This window comes from Cetorhinus maximus, chromosome 12 (assembly GCF_964194155.1).
Source record: "Cetorhinus maximus chromosome 12, sCetMax3.hap1.1, whole genome shotgun sequence".
NCBI classification, from domain to species: domain Eukaryota; kingdom Metazoa; phylum Chordata; class Chondrichthyes; order Lamniformes; family Cetorhinidae; genus Cetorhinus; species Cetorhinus maximus.
In genome coordinates this window covers 4069570-4093593 of record NC_135890.1, presented here as the reverse complement: position 1 = coordinate 4093593, position 24024 = coordinate 4069570, and the positions used below count along the sequence as shown (strand labels likewise).

Below are 24024 nucleotides of genomic sequence, written 5' to 3'. Positions count from 1 at the left end.
ATTGGAAACCCAAAGTGAAATTGGGGCTCACAATGTGGCAAATGTCTGGGTGGGTTGTTGAGAAATCCATGGAATCTGTCTTGGTTGCATCTGTCATCTATTGTGTAGTGTAATGTGTCCGTCTCAGTTTGCCTGTTAATTCACACGTACCTCATATTTACCCTGAATGTTAGAGCATAAGATCGATATCATAAATTGTTTTATCTTTCTGAACTTGTAAAGTTTATTTTTGCTTGTTGAAAACCCTTGGAATTTTGTGGCTTTATTCTCTTAGTAAGCGTCTTGAATCTCAAACTTTATCTATTTTAAATAAAATGTTATTGGTCCCTAACCAGATCTCCCTCCATGACCTGGGGTCTGGCCAAGGGTCATAACACCCTCAAGTGCCCATCCAATATCCTTTTGAAATCATTGATTGTCTCTACTTCCACAACTCATGTAAGCAGTGAGTTCCAGGTCATTGCCACTCATAGCTTAAAAAAAAGTTGTTCCTCACACCCCTCTGCATCTCTTGCCCAGTTCCTCAAATAACAGTTAAATTCCCTGAGATTTTAACAATCTATCTGTTGCCACTGTCTTAATTCAAGGAAGTTAACCTATTACACACAACATCCACCAGATGGATAAAAGCAAAAGTACTGCAGATGCTGAAAATCTGAAACAAAAACAAAAATTGTTGGAAAAACTCAGCAGGTCTGACAGCATCTGTGGAGAGAAAGACAGAGTTAACATTTCGAGTCTGTATGACTCTTCTTCAGAGCTCCACCAGGTGGAGATGGTGGGAGGTTTTTTGGGGGGGAATGAAAGAGTGAGTTTGTAATTTGGGTTAAGACAGGGAGTGAGTGAGTCCATGTGTTCCACATCGAAAGAGCAGTGGGGAAGGTTACATATCTGTGCAAAAGTTAGGTATGATAAAGACAAGAAAGTAATGATTATATATATCTTTTCTGTTCAGTACACTTTCATCATATTCACATTTAGAAGTCTGATGTTTAACTCATAGAACTTGTTTTGCTTAAAATATTACAATTCAATGCACCAAAAATATAAAAGAAGAGTATTGGCAATCAGCTGTTTTCTGACAGTTGTTGTGATCGTGACATCTAGGCTTCTCTTCAAGGACAAGAGACTGCCTGGGATTAACAAAGTGCCACAACTATCCTCCAACTGACCTCAGGGTGGATGAGTTGCTGGCTCTGGATTTCCTCTCCTTGCGTTTTCTCTCTGCCTCTGATATACGCTTGCTTTCCAAGGAGGCCACACCATTTTTTTTAAGTTGCGCCAGGTGCAGCGATCCTGGGTGAGCTTCTCCAAGGGCTCAAAGTCAATATCCAAACTCCTAAGTGAAGCCTTCAGAGTGTCCTTGTAGCACTTCCTTGGACCTCAATGAGAGCTATGGTAAGCAAGTGTTAGACATTCTGGCTGCTTCTTTTTCATGCGGAAGCTATAGATAAAAAAAATAATTAAAATTTACCTGCTTGGGGTTTGTGCCTTAGGTTAAAATAACAGATCAGGCCCCAGTGATGCAATTGCAGCCTAATTTGTATATTTAAAGAGGCTTTGCCCTTGGGCATCTGTCCACAGCCCCCCACAGGTTTCACACCCCTATGGCCTCTCAAACTATGGCCCTCCGTCACCCCCCCTCCCCCTTCCCCTCGACTCCCCCCACCCCCGAGACAGTTACAGAGTTCTAATCCACTGCAGCTCACCTCCTCATCGCCCGAGTGCAGAACCAGCAGTCGCCACGACTCCTGCTGGCATTACTGGTGCTGGAGAGAGTTGCTGGCCTCTGATTGGCTGGCAGCTCCCTGAAGCGGGACTCCTGTCTCGGAGGGACAGAAATCCTGCCTCCAGTCTAATGGTCAATTGACCATCAAGTGACTGCAGGGCAGCTGGTCTTCCCCTGGGTGGGCTCCCTCCCGGGCTCCCTCCCGGCCTCCCTCCCGGCTCCCTCCCCACTCCCCCCCAACCCCCCCTGACTTTTTAGTTAGGGGGAGGGGGACAATGGTGCCCCTTATAGTTCAACCCATGATTTAAGAACTAGAAACAGGAGTTGACCATAAGCCCCTCGACCCTGCTGCACCACTCAGTAAGATCATGGCTGATCTTCAACCTCAACTCCACTTTTCTGCACTATCCCTATATCATTTAATTCCCTTAGTATCAAAAAATCTATTGATCTCAGCTTTGAATTCTGAGTAACCACAGCCCTCTGGTGTAGAGAATTCCAAAGATTCGCCTACCCTCGGGGTGAAGAAATTTCTCCTCATCTCAGTCCTAAATGCCTGACCCCTTATCCTGTGACTATGACCCCTAGTCCTAGACTCTCCAGCTGGGCACCATCGTCCTCCTCCCCCCAGCTAAAAAGTCAGTGGTGGGGGCGGGGGGGAAATGGGTTGGTGGGTGGGGCACCCGCTTAGGGAAAGAATGATTTCCAGTAGTCATTTAACAATCAATTGACGTTAGTTGGATATCTGTCTCCCTGGGCTGCTGGCCAATCAGAGGCCAATCTTTCAGCATCTACCCTGTCAAGCCTTCTTTGAATCTTATACTTTTCAATGAGGCCAACTCTCATTCTGCTAAACTCAAGAGAATATAGACCCACTCTACTCAATCTCTTCTGACAGGACAGCGCTGTCATGCCAGAATGCATGTTACACCCTGTCTAAGGCAACTATAGCTTTCCCTATAGGTAGGGAGACCAAAAGTACAATTCCAGCAAAACTTCTTTACTCTTATACTCCAATTCCCTTGCAATGAAGGCTAGCATACTACTTGTTTCTAATTGCTTGCTGTACCTGCATGAAAATTTATAGGTGGTTTGAAGAAATCTGAGATGAACCTAATCATAAAAACAACATGGATTTTAAATTATTAGGATTTATGTTATTTATTTGTTTAGCTATCTTTATACTGAGTATAATTATTTTCGGTTGTTAAAAACTAAGTTACAAACTAATCTAGTCAACTAGACAAACTGAAACATGTGTTCTAATTTTATATAGCGCATAAACATATACACACGTTCTGTGAAGCAGCTATCACCAGCAGGGACAGAAGGGAGTGATTTAGTGGATTTGCAGGAATCACTACAATACTTTGCGGTGCATTTTAAGATATATCACAGTACATGAGGGAAAATTTGAAAGATATATTGGCTCTTTTTTTTAATTAAAGCCTGTTTAGGATCTGGGAGTTCTATGTCTGGTAACTTGTGATAAGATGTTTATCCCAACATTAGACAGCCCTCTATTTATATCTCTCCAAGAGGGAATGTCTTCCTATCAGTCATTGCTTTAGCACACCAGGAACACAAATATTGGAAAAAAAACCCAGAAAATTTAGGAAATCACTCTAATACCTGTACCATGCTATGTAGTATTAAGTAACAAAGATAAGGAAGGTACTGAATTAATCCCACCCAGGCCACTTTGAAGTATTATAATTGAGTTCAGTGTTCTTAGAGGAGATGGGAAATAAGACTTAGGGATGTTACCTTTGACTAGCCCAGGCAGGAAATTGGGTTTTGGGGGTGGGGGGCTTAAGATGATTGACAGCAATATGATGAAGAGAATAGAAAGCACAATGGTCACATTATTACTATTTACTCTTATTAATATTTGAATTATTTTTTATGAGCCCTTCCACCTTTAAATCCTTTCCCCGAAGGCATATTTGCTGCAATAATTGCATGAATCACACAATCACTTAATGCAAATAAAACCTGTGCCAGTATAAACAAACACAAGGCAGCACATCACTCAATCTCACGAAGCTTGTGTTAGAGGATGGAATGATGTGAGAAAAGGGGGAGAATCATTGGCACTTCAGCCTTGAAAGGAAGGGAGCTGAGAGGAGATTTGACTGTAATAGGCAATAATGAATAAAATACCAAAAATAAATCCAAAAACATACAGAACAAGTGAAGAGGGTGCTCAGTAGAGTGCATACCTTTGTCACACTGTGTTAACTCAACGTTATTATAATTACACATTTCTTCCTTGAGGCTTTTCCCTGCCTGGTTGATGTTCTGTAACTACAAAGCCGAAAAAATAAATCTTTTTATCAAGAGCTCCCATCTCACTGAGGAGGCTTCAGGCCAATCCATACCTAACAAGCTGCTCTGAAAACTTTCCTCACATTTTGACAGCTGTGACAAATTCCACCACAGCAGCTGAGATAAATCACAACTTTCTAAAAAAATTAACAACATTATTAATAAAAAAATCCACAACATTCTAAAAAAAATAGACAATTCAGCCTATCTCCCAATATTAATAGATCCTTTAAAAATTTCGAGGATCCAGGCCCACATATTTGCCAAAAACTAGTTGGTTTTTCCTTGGGCCATACCCTATCTGTGTATCAAGTTTCATGGAAATCAGTCCATTAGTTTTTGAGATATATTGTTTACAGTCGAGCAGCTGTGGAGGCGTTGTGGCATCCCTGCCTCTGAGCCAGAAGCTCTGGGTTTGAGTCCTACTCTGGATAAGTAAGGATGGTGCATTCATAACAAGTTAGGTATCAACTTGTAAATCCTTCTAACACGCCAATGGTTGTAAGAGCAGGAGAGATTTCTGGTCAGCCATGTGATGGAAAGAAATTGGAGCCTCTACCATCACAATTCATAGCTCCGGACTACAACATGCATGTAAAGGCGTACGTTGTCACAGCAACTTGGACCTCCTTGCGTGGTCGATTGGCTCAGTTGGTTGGATGGCCCGTGTGGATCAGATTGGTGTCAACTGCACAGGGTTTGATTCCCCATAACTGCTGGGATGGATTTGAGACCTGCCTCCTTGCCATACCCAAGGTGGAGATCACGGCACTGTGGGTCTGATCTGCCTTTGGGCAGGGAGCTGTTGAAGGAGACAACAGGGGCAAAAACATTACCTCTGCCACTGAAGGTGGGCTTCAAGGTAAATAAGAAAAGAGGTATTTACATTTTTTAGCATCTTTCACGACCAGGGGGTGCCTCGACAGCAGTTTACAGCCAATTAAGTACTTTTGAAGTGTGGTCATTGTTGTAATGTAGGAAAAGCAGCAGCCAAGCCCAAATAATCTGTTTCTGTGATGTGGATTGAGGGATAAATATTGGTCATGACTTTGGGGATGACTTCCCCGCTGTTCTTCATAGTAGTGTCAAGGGAGCTTGAGAGGGTAGACAGGTCCTCGATTTAATATTGCAAGTGAAAGGTGGCACTTTTGACAGTGTAGCATAGTCTCAGTAGTGCACTGGAGTGTCAACCTGGAGTGGGATTTGAACCCACAGTCTTCTGACTCAGAGTATTACCAACTGAGCCATAGGGAGAGAAAATGAATTCACAATCATTGCAGAGGGTGGATGATGAGCTGGGAGGTTGAGGAGACTTCCATACCTGGCTCTGGACTTGCCTGGCTCTGGACACATCTGGTTCTGGACACACCTGGTTCTGGACACACCTGGTTCTGGACATGCCTGACTCTGGACGCGTCTGGCTCTGGACACATCTGGATTGGGATACATTTGGATCTGGACACACCTGGCTCTGGTCACACCTGGAGATGTGAGAAGTTGCCTTTAAGCGCCGCCCCTTTAAGGGCCGCTGACGTCGCGCTGCTTGCGTTTGGCCGACAGTTTGGGGGGGAGGGAGGAGCAGCGGCGGCGGCGGCGGCGGTTGGAGCGGAGCCCGGGGTAGGAGCGGCCGGTGAGTGAGTGAGTGGAGCCCCCGGCGGGGCGGAGGGCCGGGTCCCCGGCGGGTGGGTGAGGCAGGGCCGGGAGGGGAGTGTCTGTGCCACGGTCCCGGGATCGGAACCCGGGCCCCGGCTCACACTGAGCAGCCGGGCCCGAGGCGGCGGCGGTGGAGCCCGGGCCCGGGGTGGGGAGGGTCCCCCTGAGAGTGGGGGAGAGGGGGGGATGTGACCTCTCTTTCCCCCGGGGTCGGGCTCCCCTGTGCTCTCCAGTCTGACCCAGTGTGCTGACCCTTTCCCTTCTCCCCCTGGTCAGCTGCTGGTCAGCAGTTTGACCCAGTGATGGGGGTGCTGAGCTGGGGGGGTGCTCTGAGCTGGGGGGGTGCTGAGCTGGGGGGGTGCTGAGCTGGGGGGCTGCTGAGCTGGGGGGGGTGCTCTGAGCTGGGGGGGGTGCTCTGAGCTGGGGGGGGTGCTCTGAGCTGGGGGGGTGCTGAGCTGGGGGTGTGCTGAGCTGGGGGGGTGTGCTGAGCTGGGGGGGTGCTGAGCTGGGGGTGTGCTGAGCTGGGGGGGTGTGCTGAGCTGGGGGGGTGCTGAGCTGGGGGGGTGTGCTGAGCTGGGGGGGTGCTGAGCTGGGGGGGTGCTGAGCTGGGGGGGTGCTGAGGAGCTGGGGGTGCTGAGGAGCTGGGTGGTCGCTGAGCTGGGTGGTCGCTGAGCTGGGTGGTCGCTGAGCTGGGTGGTCGCTGAGCTGGGTGGTCGCTGAGCTGGGTGGTCGCTGAGCTGGGTGGGCGCTGAGCTGGGTGGGCGCTGAGCTGGGTTGTGCTCCCTCCCTGGGTTCAGTGGCTCTGCTGCTCCCCAATCTATATCAGTGAATAGGTGCCTACAGCCTCATCCTCTCTTTTTTTTAACCCCTTTCCTCTTTCTATATTCATAAAATATCCGGGAGAACATTACCAAACATTTCAAAATCACAATAAGTGCAATAATATTCAAGTTTTCTGCATAGATCATGTTGCACCCTGAGGTGCTTCAAATAAAACCAAAGGTACGTTACAGACATTTAAAGTGGTCAGTCAGGCAGTGCGACGGTATTTAAGTTGTCGACATAAACCATGTTGCACTCTGAGGTGCTTCAGTACTATTGTGATACATGCTGCACACATTCAATGTGAGTCATACAGCCTTATCTTTCTTCCCCACCCCCCCGACCAGTTCAGCCTCAGCCGCTGCTCTCCGGTCTGCCCCAGTACATGGAGCCTCTTGTGTTCCCCTCTCAGGTTCAGTCAGCATTGCTGCACTGGCTTTTTAAAATAATAAATGTCCCATGTTGGCTGGTTGTGTCGATTTGGTAGAGTGTGAAATGTGATTTTGAATTTGTTGAAACATCTTCCTTTTCCTTGGTTTACTCAGCTGTGTTGGTTTCTGTTGCTGGCATAAAAAGCCACCATGAGAATTGTATAGACACTTGTGCACAGGAACTTGTGTAAAATAACACTGCTTATATCTGTACATAAGCACCTGCAGTGGCTGACTATGACTGTGTATATAAAATGCTGCTGGATGGATGAATGCAATGACTCCTGTACTCCAGTTTGCTGAAATATATTTTGTAAGTTTCCAAGGGGCACAGTGATTTACTTGTACTTCTTGCTATTCAGTATTGTCTATTCACTGACCACAGTGCGGTTTTCTCTACATTGAGGAGATTAAATCCCAGTTTGGTATCTGCTTTGTGGAACATCGCCTTTCAGTCTCCAAGTGTGACCCGGAGGTTCTGGTCATTTACCAGTTTAATCTCCACCCACTCCCACTCTGACCTCGGCCACCTGCACTGTTTCAATGAAGCTCAATGGAAGCTCGAGGAACAGCAGCCCATCTTTCATTGGACACTTTACATCCTACTGGACTCAACATTCATTTTGACAATTTCAGATCATAACCACTGCTCCCATTTTATCACTGTCAGCGATAACATACTGAGAGTAAAAACAAAAAATGCAGAAATTGCTCGGCAGGTCTGGCAACTTCTGTGGGGAGCGAAACAGATTTTTGACAAGAACCTTTCATCATCGAACAGCTTGCTTTACCTGTTGCTCAAATTGTTGAGATACTTTGCTTCCCCAGCATGATTTGAGGGAGACTGGGCACTTTTCAGGTCCAAAAGTGCTGGCCGTTGGTTGAGCAAATGGTGTCACACTGCTACTATGCAGTGGTTTTGCAAGTGGTAGTTTCCACTAACAGGATGCTGCCATCAGTCCAAAAACATGTTCTGCCTACCACACAATTGAGCAACGTAGTGTATGAATTTCAGTGCCAGTGGGATGCCAGATATGTAGGCTGTACATCCCAGCAAATGGCTGATCAAATCAAACAGCATGTTCTTTTGGTTGTTTGTAATAGACAGAGCACAGGCCGTACTTAACCAGCCTGCACTTGCAAAACCCAAAACAAAACATCCGCTGTTAGATGTCGTTCTGCGATTGGACAGTACTTGCTGAACAATCCCGAGTGCGCCAATAGCTACAGTAACAACCAATATAAAATAATCAGTCGAGCGCTAATTGTGGCTCATTTATTCTTGCTGGAAGTGATATACATTCATACACAGGGACCTGTTTTCTGCAACAAAAAAAAAATGTTCAAGCCGTGCGCCTTTTTTGAATTACCCGGGAGTTTGGGGAGCCTATTGTTCCCTGTTGCATTCTCTATTGTAACACCTTGGCCAATCGGTCGATTTGCCAATCAATCAGCAACCTTTTTTCCTGTAGTGTAAATTGCTATGACCATTTGAAATTTGACATTCTTGCATTTGTCCTGATGAGTACAAGACAAACCTTTGGCAACATGTCTCTTTTCAGTAATATTTATTTTTTTCTCTCCCTTTGGGTGTTCCAGATCAGTAGCGTTGGTGTCTGCTTGGCAACCTGCTGACTGTTTAAAATATATTGTGCTCTCCTTGGAGCTGTTAGTCTGAGCAAAAATTAGGGGAAAATGTTTCCACAGTTTGTCTATACATTGATTTGATGTACCAGCCTGTTCAACTCTAGGGTCTGTTTGTGCTGCATGTTGCTCTCTGAAGAATTTTGCGTTTTGGCAAGTTTTTGGACTGTGGAAACATTAGATACACATTGAAATTCAGCATTGGGGAACAATTAAGGGGAAAAATAGCACTTCCTTTATAACATGAATTAACAATAGATTAAAGTGCTACTTTATATTTTTGCACAAAAGGTTTGCATTCATTTTACCCTGACCCCACCTTGTCTATTCAGCTGCTTGTGGCTTTACTGTGCTGTCTTTGTAAGAGCAATGTTATAGCTGATATCAGCCTTCCATCACAGTATTTCTATTTTACACTTCCACTCATTGTTGCTGTCAGTCGGGGCTGGCTAGAAGTCGAGCTGACAAATCCACTAGTAGCTTTTGAAGTCTCATAATAAAGAGATTGTTCCCCACCCATAAGAACAAGGTACATCAGGTCTTTTACGATTGAGGGTGAAGCTGATGGTGGGTAATGCGTGTTGTCAATTGCACTTTCAATCCTTAGTGGGCCACTGAAGAAGGGACAATTTGTATTAAATGGTTAAAACATTGTGAAAGTACATACAATTGGTGCACCCTTGAAAAATAAAGTTTGTCCAGTAAGTTGCAAAGTCTGAGACACCAAGAAAATACTAGGTTCCTTCTCTGAAATTACCTGATCTTAATGGTGGTGGCATTAAAGGAGCTATGGTTGGCTTTAATTGTTGTGGTTTCAGGGAGGGGAAATTAACAATGATTCCCACCCTGATTTATTATTCACCTGCTGGAAATGTGTGTCAAGTAAGGCCTGGAAAGCGTGACTCTCAGCTGTGATGATCCCTGCTGTTGAATAACCTCCCAGGTCTTCCTGTTAATGCTCATATTTTGGAAGTGCCTGACAACTTTGGAACCATATTTGAGGAGTTAATGCCTTTAGGAAGAGAGGGGAGAAAACATTCTGGGAGGGCAAAGTGAGCATTTTATGCTGATAGTGTTTTATTGGTATTGTGTAGCTCTTTTTGTTACAGAAGAATTAGGAACAGGAGTAGACCACTTGGCCCCTCGAGCCTGCTCTGCCATTCAGTAAGATCATGGCTGACCTGAGTGTAACCTCAACCTCACATTCCTCCCTACCCCCTATGACCTTTCACCCCCTTGTTAATCAATCTATCTAGCTCTGCCTTAAAAACATTCAAAGACTCTGCTTTCACTGCCTTTTGAGAAAAAGAGTTCCAAAGACTCACTACCCTTGGAGAGAGAAAAATTCTCCTCAGCTCTGTCTTAAATGAGCAACCCCTTATTTTTAAACAGTGACCCCCAGTTCTAGATTCTCCCACAAGATAAACATCCTCTCCGCATTCACCCTGTCAAGACTCCTCAGGATCCTAAAGGTTTCAATTAAGTCTCCTCTTATTTTTCTAAATTCCAGTGGATACAAGCCTAACCTGTCCAGCCTTTCCTCCCGAGGCAACCTGCCCTTTCATGGTATTCGTCTAGTAAACCTTCTCTGAACAGCTTCTAATGCATTTACATATTTCTTTAAATAAGGAGACCAGTACTGTACATAATACTGCAGATATGGTCTCACCAGTACCCTGTATAACTGGAGCATAACCTCCCTACTTTTGTTATTAATTCCCCTCGCAATAAATGATAATATATTATTAGCTTTCCTAATTACCTGCTGTACCTGCATACTAACTTTTTGTGATTCATGCACTAGGACACCCAGATTCCTCTGAATCTCAGAACTCTGCAATCTCTCACCATTTAGATAATAAGCTTCCTTTTTATTCTTCCTGCCAAAATGAACAATTTCAGTTTTCCTACATTATACTCCATTTGCCAGATCTTTTCCCACTCACTTAACCTTGTCTCTCATTGTCCAATGCTTTATTTCTATAATCTTGTATCGCTCTTTTTCATTTTATTCCGCTCCCTACTGCTTTATTACCAGACACTTGCCTTGTTTCTCTGTTCCCATAGGTTACAAGCTTTGTATCCCTTCTTTCTGTGTATGCAGTTTTGGTCTCCTTACCTAAGGAAGGATATATTTGCCATAGAGGGAGTGCAGTGAAGGTTCACAAGACTGATTCCTGGGATGGCAGGATTGTTGTATGAGGAGAGATTGGGCCGTCTAGGCCTGTGCTCACTGGAGTTTAGATAGATGAGAGGGGCTCTCATTTGAAACATATAAAATTCTGACAGGGCTGGACAGACTGGGTGCAGGGATGATGTTTCCTCTAGCTGGGTTGTCTAGAACAAGGGATCACAGTCTCAGGATATGGGGCATTTAGGACTGAGATGAGGAGAAATTTCTTCACTCAGAGGGTGGTGAACCTTGGAATTCTCTACCACAGAAGACTGTGGAGACCAAGTCACTGAATATATTTAAGAAGGAAATGGATTTCTAGACACTAAAGGCGTCAAGGGGTATGGGGAGAGAGCGGGTGTGTGGCGTTGAGATAGAGGATCAGCCATGATCATGTTGAATGGCGGAGCAGGCTCAAAAGGCCGAATGACCTACTTCTGCACCTGTTTTCTATGTTTTTCTCTCTCATTGTAGTTCCTCTTGGTTTTGATGTGAATTATAGCGCACATATTGAGATTTCACCATTCATGGAGTATAAAAGAACTACATCAGCAATCAGCGTAAGGCAGTGCAATGTATTGTAAAATATTTTCAAAAGTAGATGCTTGCCTAAAAATTTATTACCCTGATCAGAGGTATGTCATTGCTTTCCATAAACAAGCAACTGTTCATTAAGTCACAGTCTCACAAATTATGTCAATTACACTTCTTGAATACTGATCTGTTGTAAACCACTACCTGTTGAAATCGAGAAATGGAAACATCACAGTTTTGCAATAGTTACATGGCTGAATTTAAAATTTTAACACTACACAGACAGAAGCGTTCACACTTTGCAATTTTATTTGGGTCAATTTAAATGCGTTAGATTTCTTTTTAAAGATCAGTTATTTTTGTGGAAGTATGACTATTAAATGTTTCCTATGTTACAACACCGACTACACTTCAAGAAGCTCTTCATTGACTGTAAAGCCCTATATAACTGCAAGTTTTGTTTTCATAATTTTACACAGTTGTGCAGTTGAGTGTGAGCCTTATGTTGAAAAACCATGAATTAGTATCTTTTTATTTTGTTGAAAGTTGCTGCAAATTAGTTATTAATATTTTTCATTATAAATCTGGGCATTTTGATTAATGCAGGCAAATGAGTGAACAGTGTGAGAGCGAAGCAGTAAAGTCTGCTGGATAATAAAGGACTTGTGCAATCATGGCCCTCACTATTTTTGTGTAGTATTCTGGCACGAGGCCAACCTGGACATTTTGTTGTAATATACTGTGGGGTGATTGGTTGGATCATGCCTGTTTTGCCTGTGTCGATTGGGCACAAAGTGTATTTTAGCAGCAAGACCGCCCTGAGCAATCTGTGCAAGAATTGGCCCCACTGCTAAATTTGTGGGACCCTTTGTCCTTTTGAACGGCCCAAGCAGGAGTGCAGGCACCCATCCCCCCCCCCACCCCACCTCCCGATCTATAGGAGTCACGATTGTTATCTCTGTAACCTCATCCCCGCACCCCCCAAACCATGCAAACATTTAACTGGAAGCTGCTGCCCATGAGGCAGGTAGTCCAAAATTGAAGTCTTTGCTGAGTATGCTGATGAGACCAGAAGATCAATTTCCATTGATTTTCAGACCTCTAGGTTTAAGCACATGCTATTCAGGTTGATCAGTTCAGGTTTCAAATAGTTACAGTTTTTGTGCATGTGGTGTTGTATTGTCAACTTTCAGATACTCAACTGACAAGTCTGGAACTGCAGTGTCAGATGGTGTTATTCTTACCCACCCTCCTGTAACCAACCTGTAATTTACAAGTATAAAGGACAGCAGTAACTTGTTACTGAGCTGAAACATATGTGTTTTATTTGTGAGATGATGGATTTTGCAGCCGCTTTTTTTTTGAAGAAAGTTTGAGATACTCGAGAGCCCCAATCAGCCCATGTGATCTGAACCATACAGAACATTAACTGTACGATCTTCCCGTTACAGCATCTGTTTCCAAGCGTGTATTTACACTATCGGTGTAGTGTTAAAGTTAGGTATTATAAATTAGGTCTTGAGGTTTGACTTGACTCTGTAGTGAGACATCTTATTGAATTGCTAACTCACCATCTCGAGGGTTTTATTATAAATGCAACCCTTGGCGATTACACTTTCATCAGTGATTGCTGGTGCAGGGCTTTGCCATGTTTGTTCAAATTTGTAGAATTTTGGGACAAATTGATAAATTTGAAAAATAGCACAAAGCAAATTGGAAAAAGCCATTGAAGAGTAAAGGATCACGGGGGTGCCTTAAAAGGTACACATCCAACTTCAAATTCGAATATTCACTAATAATAACTTTGCTCATTTGCTACTTTTATAGAATTATTTTATTTGCTCAACTGTTGAAGCAGGGTTATTATTGTAATCAGTACAGAAATATCCAGAACGTTCGAGAAACATCATGCTTTCCTGTACAGCAGTGCCAATTTATTTTAGATATTTTTGATTTGCTCCTGTAGCCAGTTTGCAAAGCATCTTGACCCAATAGTACAGCACACTGCGATTGTTATCCAGTACATGTTGTCCTGTGTAGTCCTTGGGAGGGAATAAAACATTAAAAAAAACTTGCATTTATATATTGCCAGGATGTCCCAAAGTGCTTTACAGCCAATGAAGTACTTTCGAAGTGTAGTCACTTGTAATGGAGGCAACGTGGCAGCCAATTTATACATGGCTGTTTGTGGAAGCTTGCCATGTGGTAATGACTGGATAGGGCTATTCTGTTTTTGTGATGTTGGTTGAAGGATAAATATTGTCCAGGACACTGGAGAGAACTTCTCTGCTTCTCTTCAGAATAGCACCATGGGATCTTTTATGTCTGTGCAAGAGAGCAGACAGGGCCTTTGGTTTAATGTCTCGTCCAGAAAATGGTGCCCATCCAACAGTTCAGCACTCCTCCAGCACTGCACTGGACTGTCAGCCTAGATCTTGTGCTCAAGTTTCTGGTGTGAGGCTTGAACACATAACCTTCTGACTCAAGCAAGAGTGCTACCAACTGAGCCACAGCTGACACATGAAGCAGTGAATGAGCTGATAGGGTTGTGGTCTAAGCCAGTGAATCTTGTTCATTTAAAATACGCAACAAAGTAGAGCTTAATGGGCTTTTCATTGTTTATTTAATGGGGTATATAAACATCCAATTTTACAGAAGGAGCCCTTTGAGCCACCACTCTGAAAGAGTAGTCCTCCATGTTGCCCTGTGCCCACTGTGGCTGCAGTTACCCTGTAAATTCAAATTAGAAGCTGCTGTGTAAATAGGTGACCAGATTTCAATCAAGAGGAAAAGATAACCACAGCCCTCAGGAAGATATCTTAGCCGTGAAATATAGATTGCATTGCTACAGGCTTGACTTTGCATTGCCTATCTTCAGATACCAAAGGAAGCAAGATATAAACATGAGAAAGGAAAAACATCTTTCACCCGAGACAGCTGAATTATCTAACTTCCTCTTAAATAATTTATTTTGTTCTTTCTTCTGTTTGTGGGTTTATTATGTAAAGTACTGAGGAAATGGACAGCATACAGATAGCAGTAATGAAATCCAGTCATTCACAATTCATTATCACTGAAGTGTATTCCTAGACTAATTTACAATGCAGTGTCACTGTTTTTAAGAAAAAAAGCATTGAATAAATTATTTAATTATGTTCTGTTTCTTAACTAATTTTAGGGCTGTGAAGTAATTGAACTGATTTGGTCTCCTTTTTAACTTAATAAATATTTTTTTCATTGGGCTAAAGACTTCATCAGAAGGGGTTTCCTTAAGTTTGTGCTGATGGCTGTGTCTGGTACTCTTCCAGAAAATTCATAGGACATCATCAAAGTCTCTAGTGAGCATTTGGTGTCAAGACAAAAGGACAGTAGGAAGACCCATCTGTGTGGAGCTTTGAAAATCTGTGAAGTAAAGTGAGTGTGAATGTATGTTGTGTCTGGCGATATGGATAATGATGGTAAAGGTTCCAACTTTCTTTCAATGACATGGCTAACCAGGAATCTCTCCCGCACTTACCATCTGCCATTGGCGTGTGTTGGAAGGATTTGCAGTTGATAACTCAACCTGTTTGGCTGGGTTATGAATGTGCCTTCCTTGTCTGTCAAGTCCTGGAGTGAGACCTGAGCCTGGAGCTTCTGGCTCAGAGGCAGCAACATTACCTAATGTGCCACAAGACCTCCCAGAGAGGATCATAGTGTACAAAAGATCAGGGAGAAACCTTGCTGATATCTGTGGTCTTTAAGGTGGTTCTGGGGGTCAAAGTGACGTGTTCAAAGTCAGTGATGTACTAAAAAAAAAACAAGCTGAAATTTGTCCTTGTGAGGGATGCATTTACCAAGTCCTGGCTTAGCAGAACATCATTAGGCTTCAGGAACTGTGCTTACAGTTTCCTGTAGCTCTGACTAACATTGGGGAACAACGTCACCAGAAAGGGATCAGGCGACCATTCAACTCATCGCCAGTAGTGGGATCTTGCTGCTGCATAACTCATTGCACTTTAGTTTAATGCATCTTATTTGAGATATTTCCCTTAGTGATCATAATGAGATGCTGCACAAATGCAAATCTTTTTCTTACTTTTTTGGCTGGGACAGAAAGGCAAGGAGTAGATGCTGAAGCTCTCCATTTTGAAATTGATAGAACCACAGTTTGGTCTATGGTGTGTGTCAGTACCACAAGAACACAGACATGGGAGCAGGAGTAGACCTTATGGTCTGTTGAGCCTGCTGTGCCATTTGGTATGATCATGGCTGAATTTGAACTTCAACTTCACTTCCCTGCCAGCTCCCCATATCTCTTGATTCCCGGAGAGACCAAAAATCTGTCTATCCCAGCCTTAAATAGAATCAACAATGAAGCATCCACAACGCCCTGGGGTAGAGAATTCCAAAGATTCACAACCCTCTGATAGGTTGAGTAAGTGGGCAAAGATCTGGCAAATAGAGTTTAATGTGGGAAAATGTAAAGTTGTTCACTTTGGCAGGAAAAGCTTAATTTCTTAAATGGAGAAATGGCTGCATAATTCTGAGGTGCAGAGGGATTTAGGTGTTCTAGTACATGAGTCACAAAAAATTAGTATGCAGGTACAGCAAGTAATTAAGAAGGCCAATGGAATGCTATCCTTTATTACAAGAGGGATTGAACATAAAAGTAAGGATATTATGCTTCAGTTATACAGGGCATTGGTGAGACCACACCTCGAATACTGTGTGCAGCTTTGGTCTCCTTATTTAAGAAAGGATGTAAATGCATTGGAGGTGGTTCACAGGATGTTTACTAGATTGATACCTGGAAAGAGTGGGTTGTCTTATGAGGAAAGGTTGGATAGAATGGGCTTATTTCCACTGGAGTTTAGAAAAGTGAAGGGTGATTTGATTGAAGTATACAAGATCCTGAACGGCCTTGACAACATGGACGTTGAAAGGATATTTCCTCTTGTGGATGAGTCCAGAACTAGGGGGGCACTGTTTTAAAATTAGGGGTCGCCCTTTTAGAACAGATGAGGAGAAATGTTTTCTGAGGGTTGTGCGACTTTGGAATTCTCTGCCTCAGAAGATGGTGGAGGCGGGGTCATTGAATATCTTTAAGGCAGGGGTAGATAGATTCTTGTTAGGCAAGGGAATCAAAGGTTATGGGGGTTAGATGGGAATGTGGAAATCGAAAAACAAGATGATCAGCCATGATCTTATTGAATGGCGGAACAGGCTCAAGGGGCTGTAGTGTCTACTCCTGTTCCTGTTTCTTATGTTCTTATGAAGAAATTTTTCCTCAACTCAGTCCTAAATGATCAACCCCTTATTCTCAGACTGTGTCCCCCGTGTTCTAGATTACCCAGCCAGCAGAAGCAACCTCTGTCTCAAGCTCTTCAGAATCTCCTGTGTTTCAATGAGATCACCTCTCATTCTTCTTAGCTCCAGAGAATTTAGGCCCAGTTTACACAGTCTCTCATCATAGGACAACCTTCCCATCCCCAGGGGCCAATGTAGTGAATCTTTGCACTGCCTGCAATACAAGTAAATCCTTCATGAAATATGGAGTCCATAACTGCACCCAGCACTCTGTGTGTTATCACCAAAGCTCTGTACAATGTAGCAAGACTTCTTTATTCCTCTACTCCAATCCCATTGCAATAAAGGCCAACATGCCATTTGCCTTCCTAATTGCTTGCTGTATCTGTGTGCTAACTTTGTTCCTTGTTTGAGTACACTCAAGTCTTTCTGAGCTTCAACATTTATAAGATTCGCGCCTTTTTAAAAAAAAATTCTGCTTTTCTATTCTTATGACCAAAGTGAATAACCACACACTTCCCCTTGTGATACTCCATCTGCCATCTTGTTGCCCACTCAGTTAATCTGTCTGTATCTCGTTGCAGCCTCTGTGTCCTCCCTGCAGCCTTCCAGATTGTGAAAAGCTGAGGCTGCAACACTGATCCTTGTGGCACTCCACTTGTCATAGCCTGCCAGCTTCTTGGTTCTAGTTAGGCCATAGGAAAGGTTTTATTGGAATAGAAAACTATAGGGTGAATCAAGCTGGCCTGTTGCACACCTTTAAAATAAAAACAACACAATAGCCTGGATTTAGTGGCAGTAATGATGGCGAATCCCCAGTATTTGCCACCGTTATTCTACTGAAACTGTACACTAACTTCTGAGGTCTGCATATGTACGGTTAAATGTGGAAATCTAGAAATTGCTGTCTGTATTTGTGTTTTTCCATACTGTTGAAGTCCCAGCAGACTGCAATCGAGTAGAAATTGCTGAATTGACATGGACCTCCACCTTTATGCTATTAGGACTCGCAGTAAAAACTCTTAAGTTATGGCTTGTTGAGTGAGGTGTAACTGGATTTTTAATGGTGTAAAACTTTATAATTACTGCCGAACAACCTCTTACCCGATGTTTAAGGTTCTAGCTTAATCCAATGTGTATGTCTCAAATGATATTAAAATATTAAAAAAAGAAGGTTAATCAGTGCTTTTAACTTCCTGAAATAAAAACAAAAAATGTTGGAAATACTCAGCAGTCAAGTGTCATCTGTAGAGAGAGAGAGATAGAGAGACAGAGTTAAATTTTTAAGTTGCTAATCTTTTCTTAGAACTGCTTTTTACTTCCTCATTTGCTGCCTGTGAGAATAGTTCAGTGTGATAAGCTGCTTTGCCTGCTTGATGACATTGCTGCTGCTCGATGCTAGAGTTGGTCTTCTTTCGGAATCAAGGTAACATTGGGAAAGGGGAAATCCGTGTCACATAGATCACTAGATCCCTGCGGGCAACATCCTTCTAGGTCAGTGGTGAGTGTCATTGCTTCGTGTTCAACATATCTGGCAGCATCTCTAGAGAAACAGTGCTAACATTTCATGATGAAAGGCCATAGACATGAAACTCAGTTTCTCTCTCCGATACTACCAGATCTGCTGAGTATTTTCAGTATTTTCTGTTTTTTTATTTCAGATTTTCAGCATCTGCAGTATTTTGCTTTGATCTGCTCCAGTATAGTTTCTGAAACAAAATCTGAACTATGGCTCCATTAGTATAGCTGTTAATTTTAGAATGGGTTTCAGTGTGGAGAAAATTAGATATTTGAAGTTTGTTTGTCTGCTGCTGCCATTAATAAGGAAATGTCTTTGTATAGCGCTAAGTATATTTGAAGAACTTAATGGTTTAATGTAACTAAAATTAAGTTACATGAAAAAACATGGGCTGGTAGTGGTGTGTGTGGTTGGGAGACTGTTGATTTGCACAAAGGAAACCATTCATCTTACTTGTCACAAGGCAAAGCAAACCAAAAGAGCAGTAGTTCATTATGACTCACTCATTTATTTTTTTATTTCAGAATCATTCACCATGAAAAGCAAGTGGAAGTAGTCAGCAGCTGAAGTGTGTTCCATTAGATGTCTCCATGAATGAATATATTTTCCAAAATGTACTCAGGATAACTTGTTTATAGAGAGCACAAGCAAGATTTTGGTCTGCATGAAAGTGTACCATATAAGATTGCAATGGATGAATTTGCCACAAGGACTTATGGCACTAGTGTGCAAGACAACAGGCCCTTGTTTGGAGAGACATCAGCAAGGGTAAGGACATATAGAAGACAACAGTTCATTGTGATCTCCAATTTTCTCGGTTCAAAGATGAGTTTAAAGATAGATTTGGGTATAAGTATTATCATTTTAAATTTGGTTTTCCACTGCACTGAAGCCCAAAGTAATTTGAATTTTTTCTTGTTTAGTGCCTGCTTTAAGTTTGGTTTGAAATGGTTGCATTATTTTGAGTAAATAGTAAATGTGGTAATGATGGTGAAAAAGCAACAGATGCTTGGTGTAATCCTGCACACCTGCTGGCACATCATGGATGATTAATATATATTTTAACAAAACAGAAAATACTGGAAAAACTCAGCAGACCTGGCAGCATCGGTGTAGAGAGAAACAGTTAACGTTTCGAGTCTGTATGACCCTTCTTCAGAGCGTATATATTTTAGTTTGACTGCACTCCCTGAAGACTGGTATGGTAATTTAACCTGTAGTACGTTTGCACATACATTTTGAATTTCAGAACTAGGTGCAGCATTTTGATTTTTGTTTAATTTAACTGAAGTTTTCAAACCTAATTTCATACCACTTATCCACTGAATTATCAAGGGAGTACCCAGGAATTTTAAGGGAGTTGAATGGTAAACGGTGCATATTCAAAGCAACTTTCTTTTTAGGTTGTCTCTTTTTTATAGAAGAATTAGCAAGAAAGAGCGATACTTACATGTTAAATATAATTATTGTAAACTTCCTTTAAAATTGGTTTGGAAAGACATTTGTATTTAGAACTTATTGGTTTCAATGGGAAAGCAAGCAAGGAAGTGCGATTGTTAGTTCTAATGTAGAGCTTGTAGCAGCAAAGGTACAGTGCACCATTTCCTGTGTGGAAATGTTATTGGTTTCAACAACACCACTTCTTAAATCCGTGCTATTCATTTATTGTTAGCCCATTTTATGTTTGCTTTATTTAATTTTACGCTGTCTCAGCTTTTCCAAGCCAGTTTTTGTTACATTGCATGTTTTCCTGTGTTGTGCATAGGTGAAAAAAATACCGTTCTCCCCAAAATGGAATTAAAATCTGTGCTTTGTTTTAACAAATGAAATTGTAGCAGTAGCTTACTGCTGCTAAGTTATTTATAATGTCACACTTTCTGTCCTTGAAACAAGCACGCACAGGAAGATTTCATCTCACTACAGCAAAATCATAAATGCAAGAACACATTTGCACTCTCACTATTGGTATTGTGCAGAGGAAATCTTTCCAGATAGTCTGAAATGTTGTTACAAGCATGCACCAAGGAGTCGGTGTCAGATTGATGAGATTAATGGGTGTACTTTCTTTAATATGCCAAAGCTTTATGATGTTTTATTTCACATTACTGATGAATCTTTCAAACACTAAAGCCTTAGTATAGGGACAAAAGCAAAGTTGCAGGGCAGGTGCATATTGAAGTATCAGATAATGTAAATCACTTCACTGTTTATCTCACTGCTTACATAATGCAAGAAAAGCCAGAAGAATAAAAGGAGGACAGTAGGTTCATTCTTCTACTACATTGCCTTTCTTGTCATGTCTCCTAGTATTTTGAATAACAAATATTTTACCTCTATATTCTGCTTGGGAAGTTATTCCAAACATTTAAAGTTAATTGAGTAAAGATTTATTTTCCAGCCATAAGAACATAAGAAAGAGGAGCAGGAGTAGGCCATTCGGCCCCTCAAGCCTGCCCTGCCATTCAATAAGATCATGGCTGCTCTGCCCCAGGCCTCAACTCCTCTTTCATGCCAGCTCCTCGTAACCCTCAACTCCCCAATATTTCAAAAAAAGATCTACCTCCTCTTTAAATACGTTCAGTGATCTCGCTTCCACAACTCTTTGGGGAAGAGAATTCCAGACATTCGCTACTCTCAGAGAAGAAATTCCTTCGCATCTCAGTCTTAAATGAGTGTCCCCTTATTCTGTAACTTTGTCCCCTAGTTTGAGATTCCCCCGCTAGTGGAAACATCTTCTCAACATCTACCCTATCAAGCCCCTTCAGAATCTTGTATGTTTCAATAAGATCACCCCTCATTATTCTAAACTCTAATGAATAAAGGCCTAACCTGTTTAGATGTTCTTGATAAGTCAACCCCTTCATCCCAGGAATCAGCCTAGTAAATCTCTTTTGAAATGCCTCCAATGCCAGTATATCCTTTCTTAAATAAGGGGACCAAAACTGTACACGGTACTCCAGGTGCGGCCTCACCAACATCCTGTGCAGCTGTAACAAGACTTCCCTATTTTTAAACTTCAACCCCCTAGCAATACAGGCCAAAATTCCATTTGCCTTCTTAATTACTTGCTGCATCTGCATGCTAACTTTGCTTTTTATGTATGAGAACACCCAGATCCCTCTGTGTTGCACTTTTTTGGAGTCTCTCTCCATTTAAATAATAATATGCCTTTTGATTCTTCCTACCAAAGTGCATGACCTCACACCTTCCTACATTAAACTCCATCTGTCAAGTTTTTGCCCACTCACTCAACCTGTCTATATCCCCTTGCAAATTCCTTATGTCCTCATCAAAACATGCCTTCCCACCTATTTTTGTATCGTCAGCAAATTTGAATACATTACACTCTGCCCCCTCCTCCATTAATATAGGCAGTAAATAATTGAGACCCTAGGACTGATCCTTGTGGCACTCCACTAGTTACGTCTTTCCAACCTGAAAAAGGCCCATTAATCCCAACCCTGTCTTCTGTGCGTTAACCAATCCTCAATCCATGTTAATACATTACCCCCAATTATCTTGTGCAATAACCTTTTACGTGGCACATTATCAAATGCCTTCTGGAAATCCAAATACACTACATCCACCGGTTCCCCTTTATCAACTCTGCTTGTTATATCCTCAAGTAACTCTAGCAAATTTGTCAAACCTGATTTCCCTTTCACAAAACCATGTTGACTCTGATTACGTTAAGCTTTTCTAAATGTCCTGCTATTTCTTCCTTAATAATGGACTCTAGCATTTTCCCAATGACAGATGTCTACTCCAAATTTCTTTTTCACTAATTTCCATTTGACTTCTGTGGTTTTATATTCTTGGTTTCAAATGAAGCTGGATTATTTTGTATTGTTTATTATATTTTGGTATGGATCCTCTATCTGCTTTCTGGACAGTTCAAGTTTTGCACATCTTTCCTCATTGTTTATATTTACACTTGGGATCAGTTTTGATGTTCTTTCCTATAAGCTTTCCAAAAAGTATATCTTTTTTGTGGTTGCAACTAGAAACTGAGCACAATATTCAATATGTGACCAGACCAGTGCTTTCTGAACCTGCAAACTGGTATTTTTCTATAGACTTTTTTAGTTGTTTCACTTTATATTTGAACACTGAAGCTGATGGATCTATTACTGCCATCTCCCTTTCTAAGTCTTCCTATACTAATTGAATTCTGTTCATCGTGTGTCTGTATTGCCCTATTTTCTAAACATCTAAATATAGGAAGCATCACTATCTATTTCATCTATAATATCTTTCAGAGTTTTGTCAGACAGGACCTTCTGTTTCGAAGTACAATGTTGTTGTTTTAAGTTTCTATACAGGCACTCCTCCCACTTTCTCTTGGCATTGATTCTATTATTTTGCCTATTACTGATGTTGGACCAGTAGTTGCCTGTGTTCATCTTAAATGTGCCTTTAATGTCCTTTGGGGAAGGAAGTCTGCCGTCCTTGCCTCGTCTGGCCTACATGTGACTCCAGACCCACAGCAATGTAGCTGACTCTTAAATGTCCTCTGAAATGGCCTAGCCAGGCACTCAGTTGTATCACAATCGCTGGAATATTTATAACGAATCGAACTAGACAGACCACCCAGCATCGACCTAGGCACTGGAAACAACGGCAAACTCAGGCCTGTTGACCCTGCAAAGTCCTCCATACTAACATCTGGCAGTTTGTGCCAAAATTGGGAGAGCTGTCTCTCAGACTAGTCGAGCAACAGCCTGACATAGTCATACGCATGGAATCATACCTTACAGATCATGTCCCAGACACCGACACCACCATTACCATCCCTGGGTATGTCCTGTACCACTGGCAGGACAGATCCAGAAGAGGTGGTGGCACAGTGGTATACAGTTGGGAGGGAGTTGCCCTGGGAGTCCTTTATGTCGACTCCGGACCCCATGAAATCTCATGGTATCAAACATGGGCAAGCTAACCTCCTGCTGATTACCATGTTAATCATTGCTCTTCCACGTTGAACACAACTTTGGAGGAAGCACTGAGGATGGCAAAGGCACAGAGTGTAGTCTGGGGTTCGGGGCGGTCTTCAACATCCATCACCATGAGTGGCTCAGTAGTACCACTACTGACCAAGCTGGCTGAGTCCTAAAGGGCATTGCTGTTAGACTCGGTCTGCGGCAGTTGTTGAGGGAACCAACAAGAGGGAAAACATACTTGACCTCGTCCTAGTCAATCTGCCTGTTGGACATGCATCAGTCCATCACAGTATTGGTAGGAGTGACCACTTTTTTGCATTGAGGGTACCCTCCATCATGTTGTGTGGCACTACCACGAAGCTAAATGGGATAGATTTTGAACAGATCTAGCAACTTGAGACTGGTCATCCATGAGATGCTGTGGGCCATCAGCAGCAGCAGAATTGTATACAACCACAATCTGTAACCTCATGGCCAGGCATATCCCCCACTCTACCATTACCACCAAGCCAGGAGATCAACCCTGGTTCAATGAAGAGTGCTGGAAGGCATGCGAGGAGCAGCACCAGGCATACCTAAAAATGAGGTGTCAACTTGGTGAAGCTACAACACAGGACTACTTGCATTCAAACAGCGTAAGTAGCATGTGATAGACAGAACTAAGTGATCTCATAACCAACGGTTCAGACCTAAGCTCTGCCACATCCAGTCGCAAATGGTAGTGGACAATCAAACAATTCACTGGAGGAGGAAACTCAACAAATATCCCCATCCTCAATGACGGCGGAGCCCAGCACATCAGTACAAAAGATAAGGCTGAAGCATTTGCAACAATCTTCAGCAAGTGCTGAATGGATGATCCATCATAGATGCCAGTTGTCAGCCAATTTGATTCACTCCACGTGATATCAAGAAACGGCTGAAGACTGATACTGCAAAGACTATGGGGCCCTAACAATATT

General features: G+C 42.4%; 1 protein-coding gene across 6 annotated transcripts in view; it reads left to right on the top strand.

Moving 5' to 3' along the window:
* Positions 1-5620: 5620 nt before the first annotated feature.
* Positions 5621-24024, top strand: part of LOC144687175 (transmembrane protein 243-like) — a 34968-nt gene continuing 16564 nt past the window's right edge. For 2 of the 6 annotated variants that reach the window (XM_078552934.1, XM_078552929.1), the window contains exons 1-2: positions 5621-5687; positions 18647-18890. In XM_078552934.1, coding sequence (XP_078409060.1) covers positions 18813-18890 — 78 coding nt within the window. In that variant the 5' untranslated portion in view covers positions 5621-5687; positions 18647-18812. Of the gene's footprint in view, positions 5688-14567; positions 14729-17986; positions 18105-18646; positions 18891-24024 lie in introns of those variants that run through there. The other 4 variants (XM_078552933.1, XM_078552928.1, XM_078552930.1 and 1 more) reach the window with 4 other exon arrangements.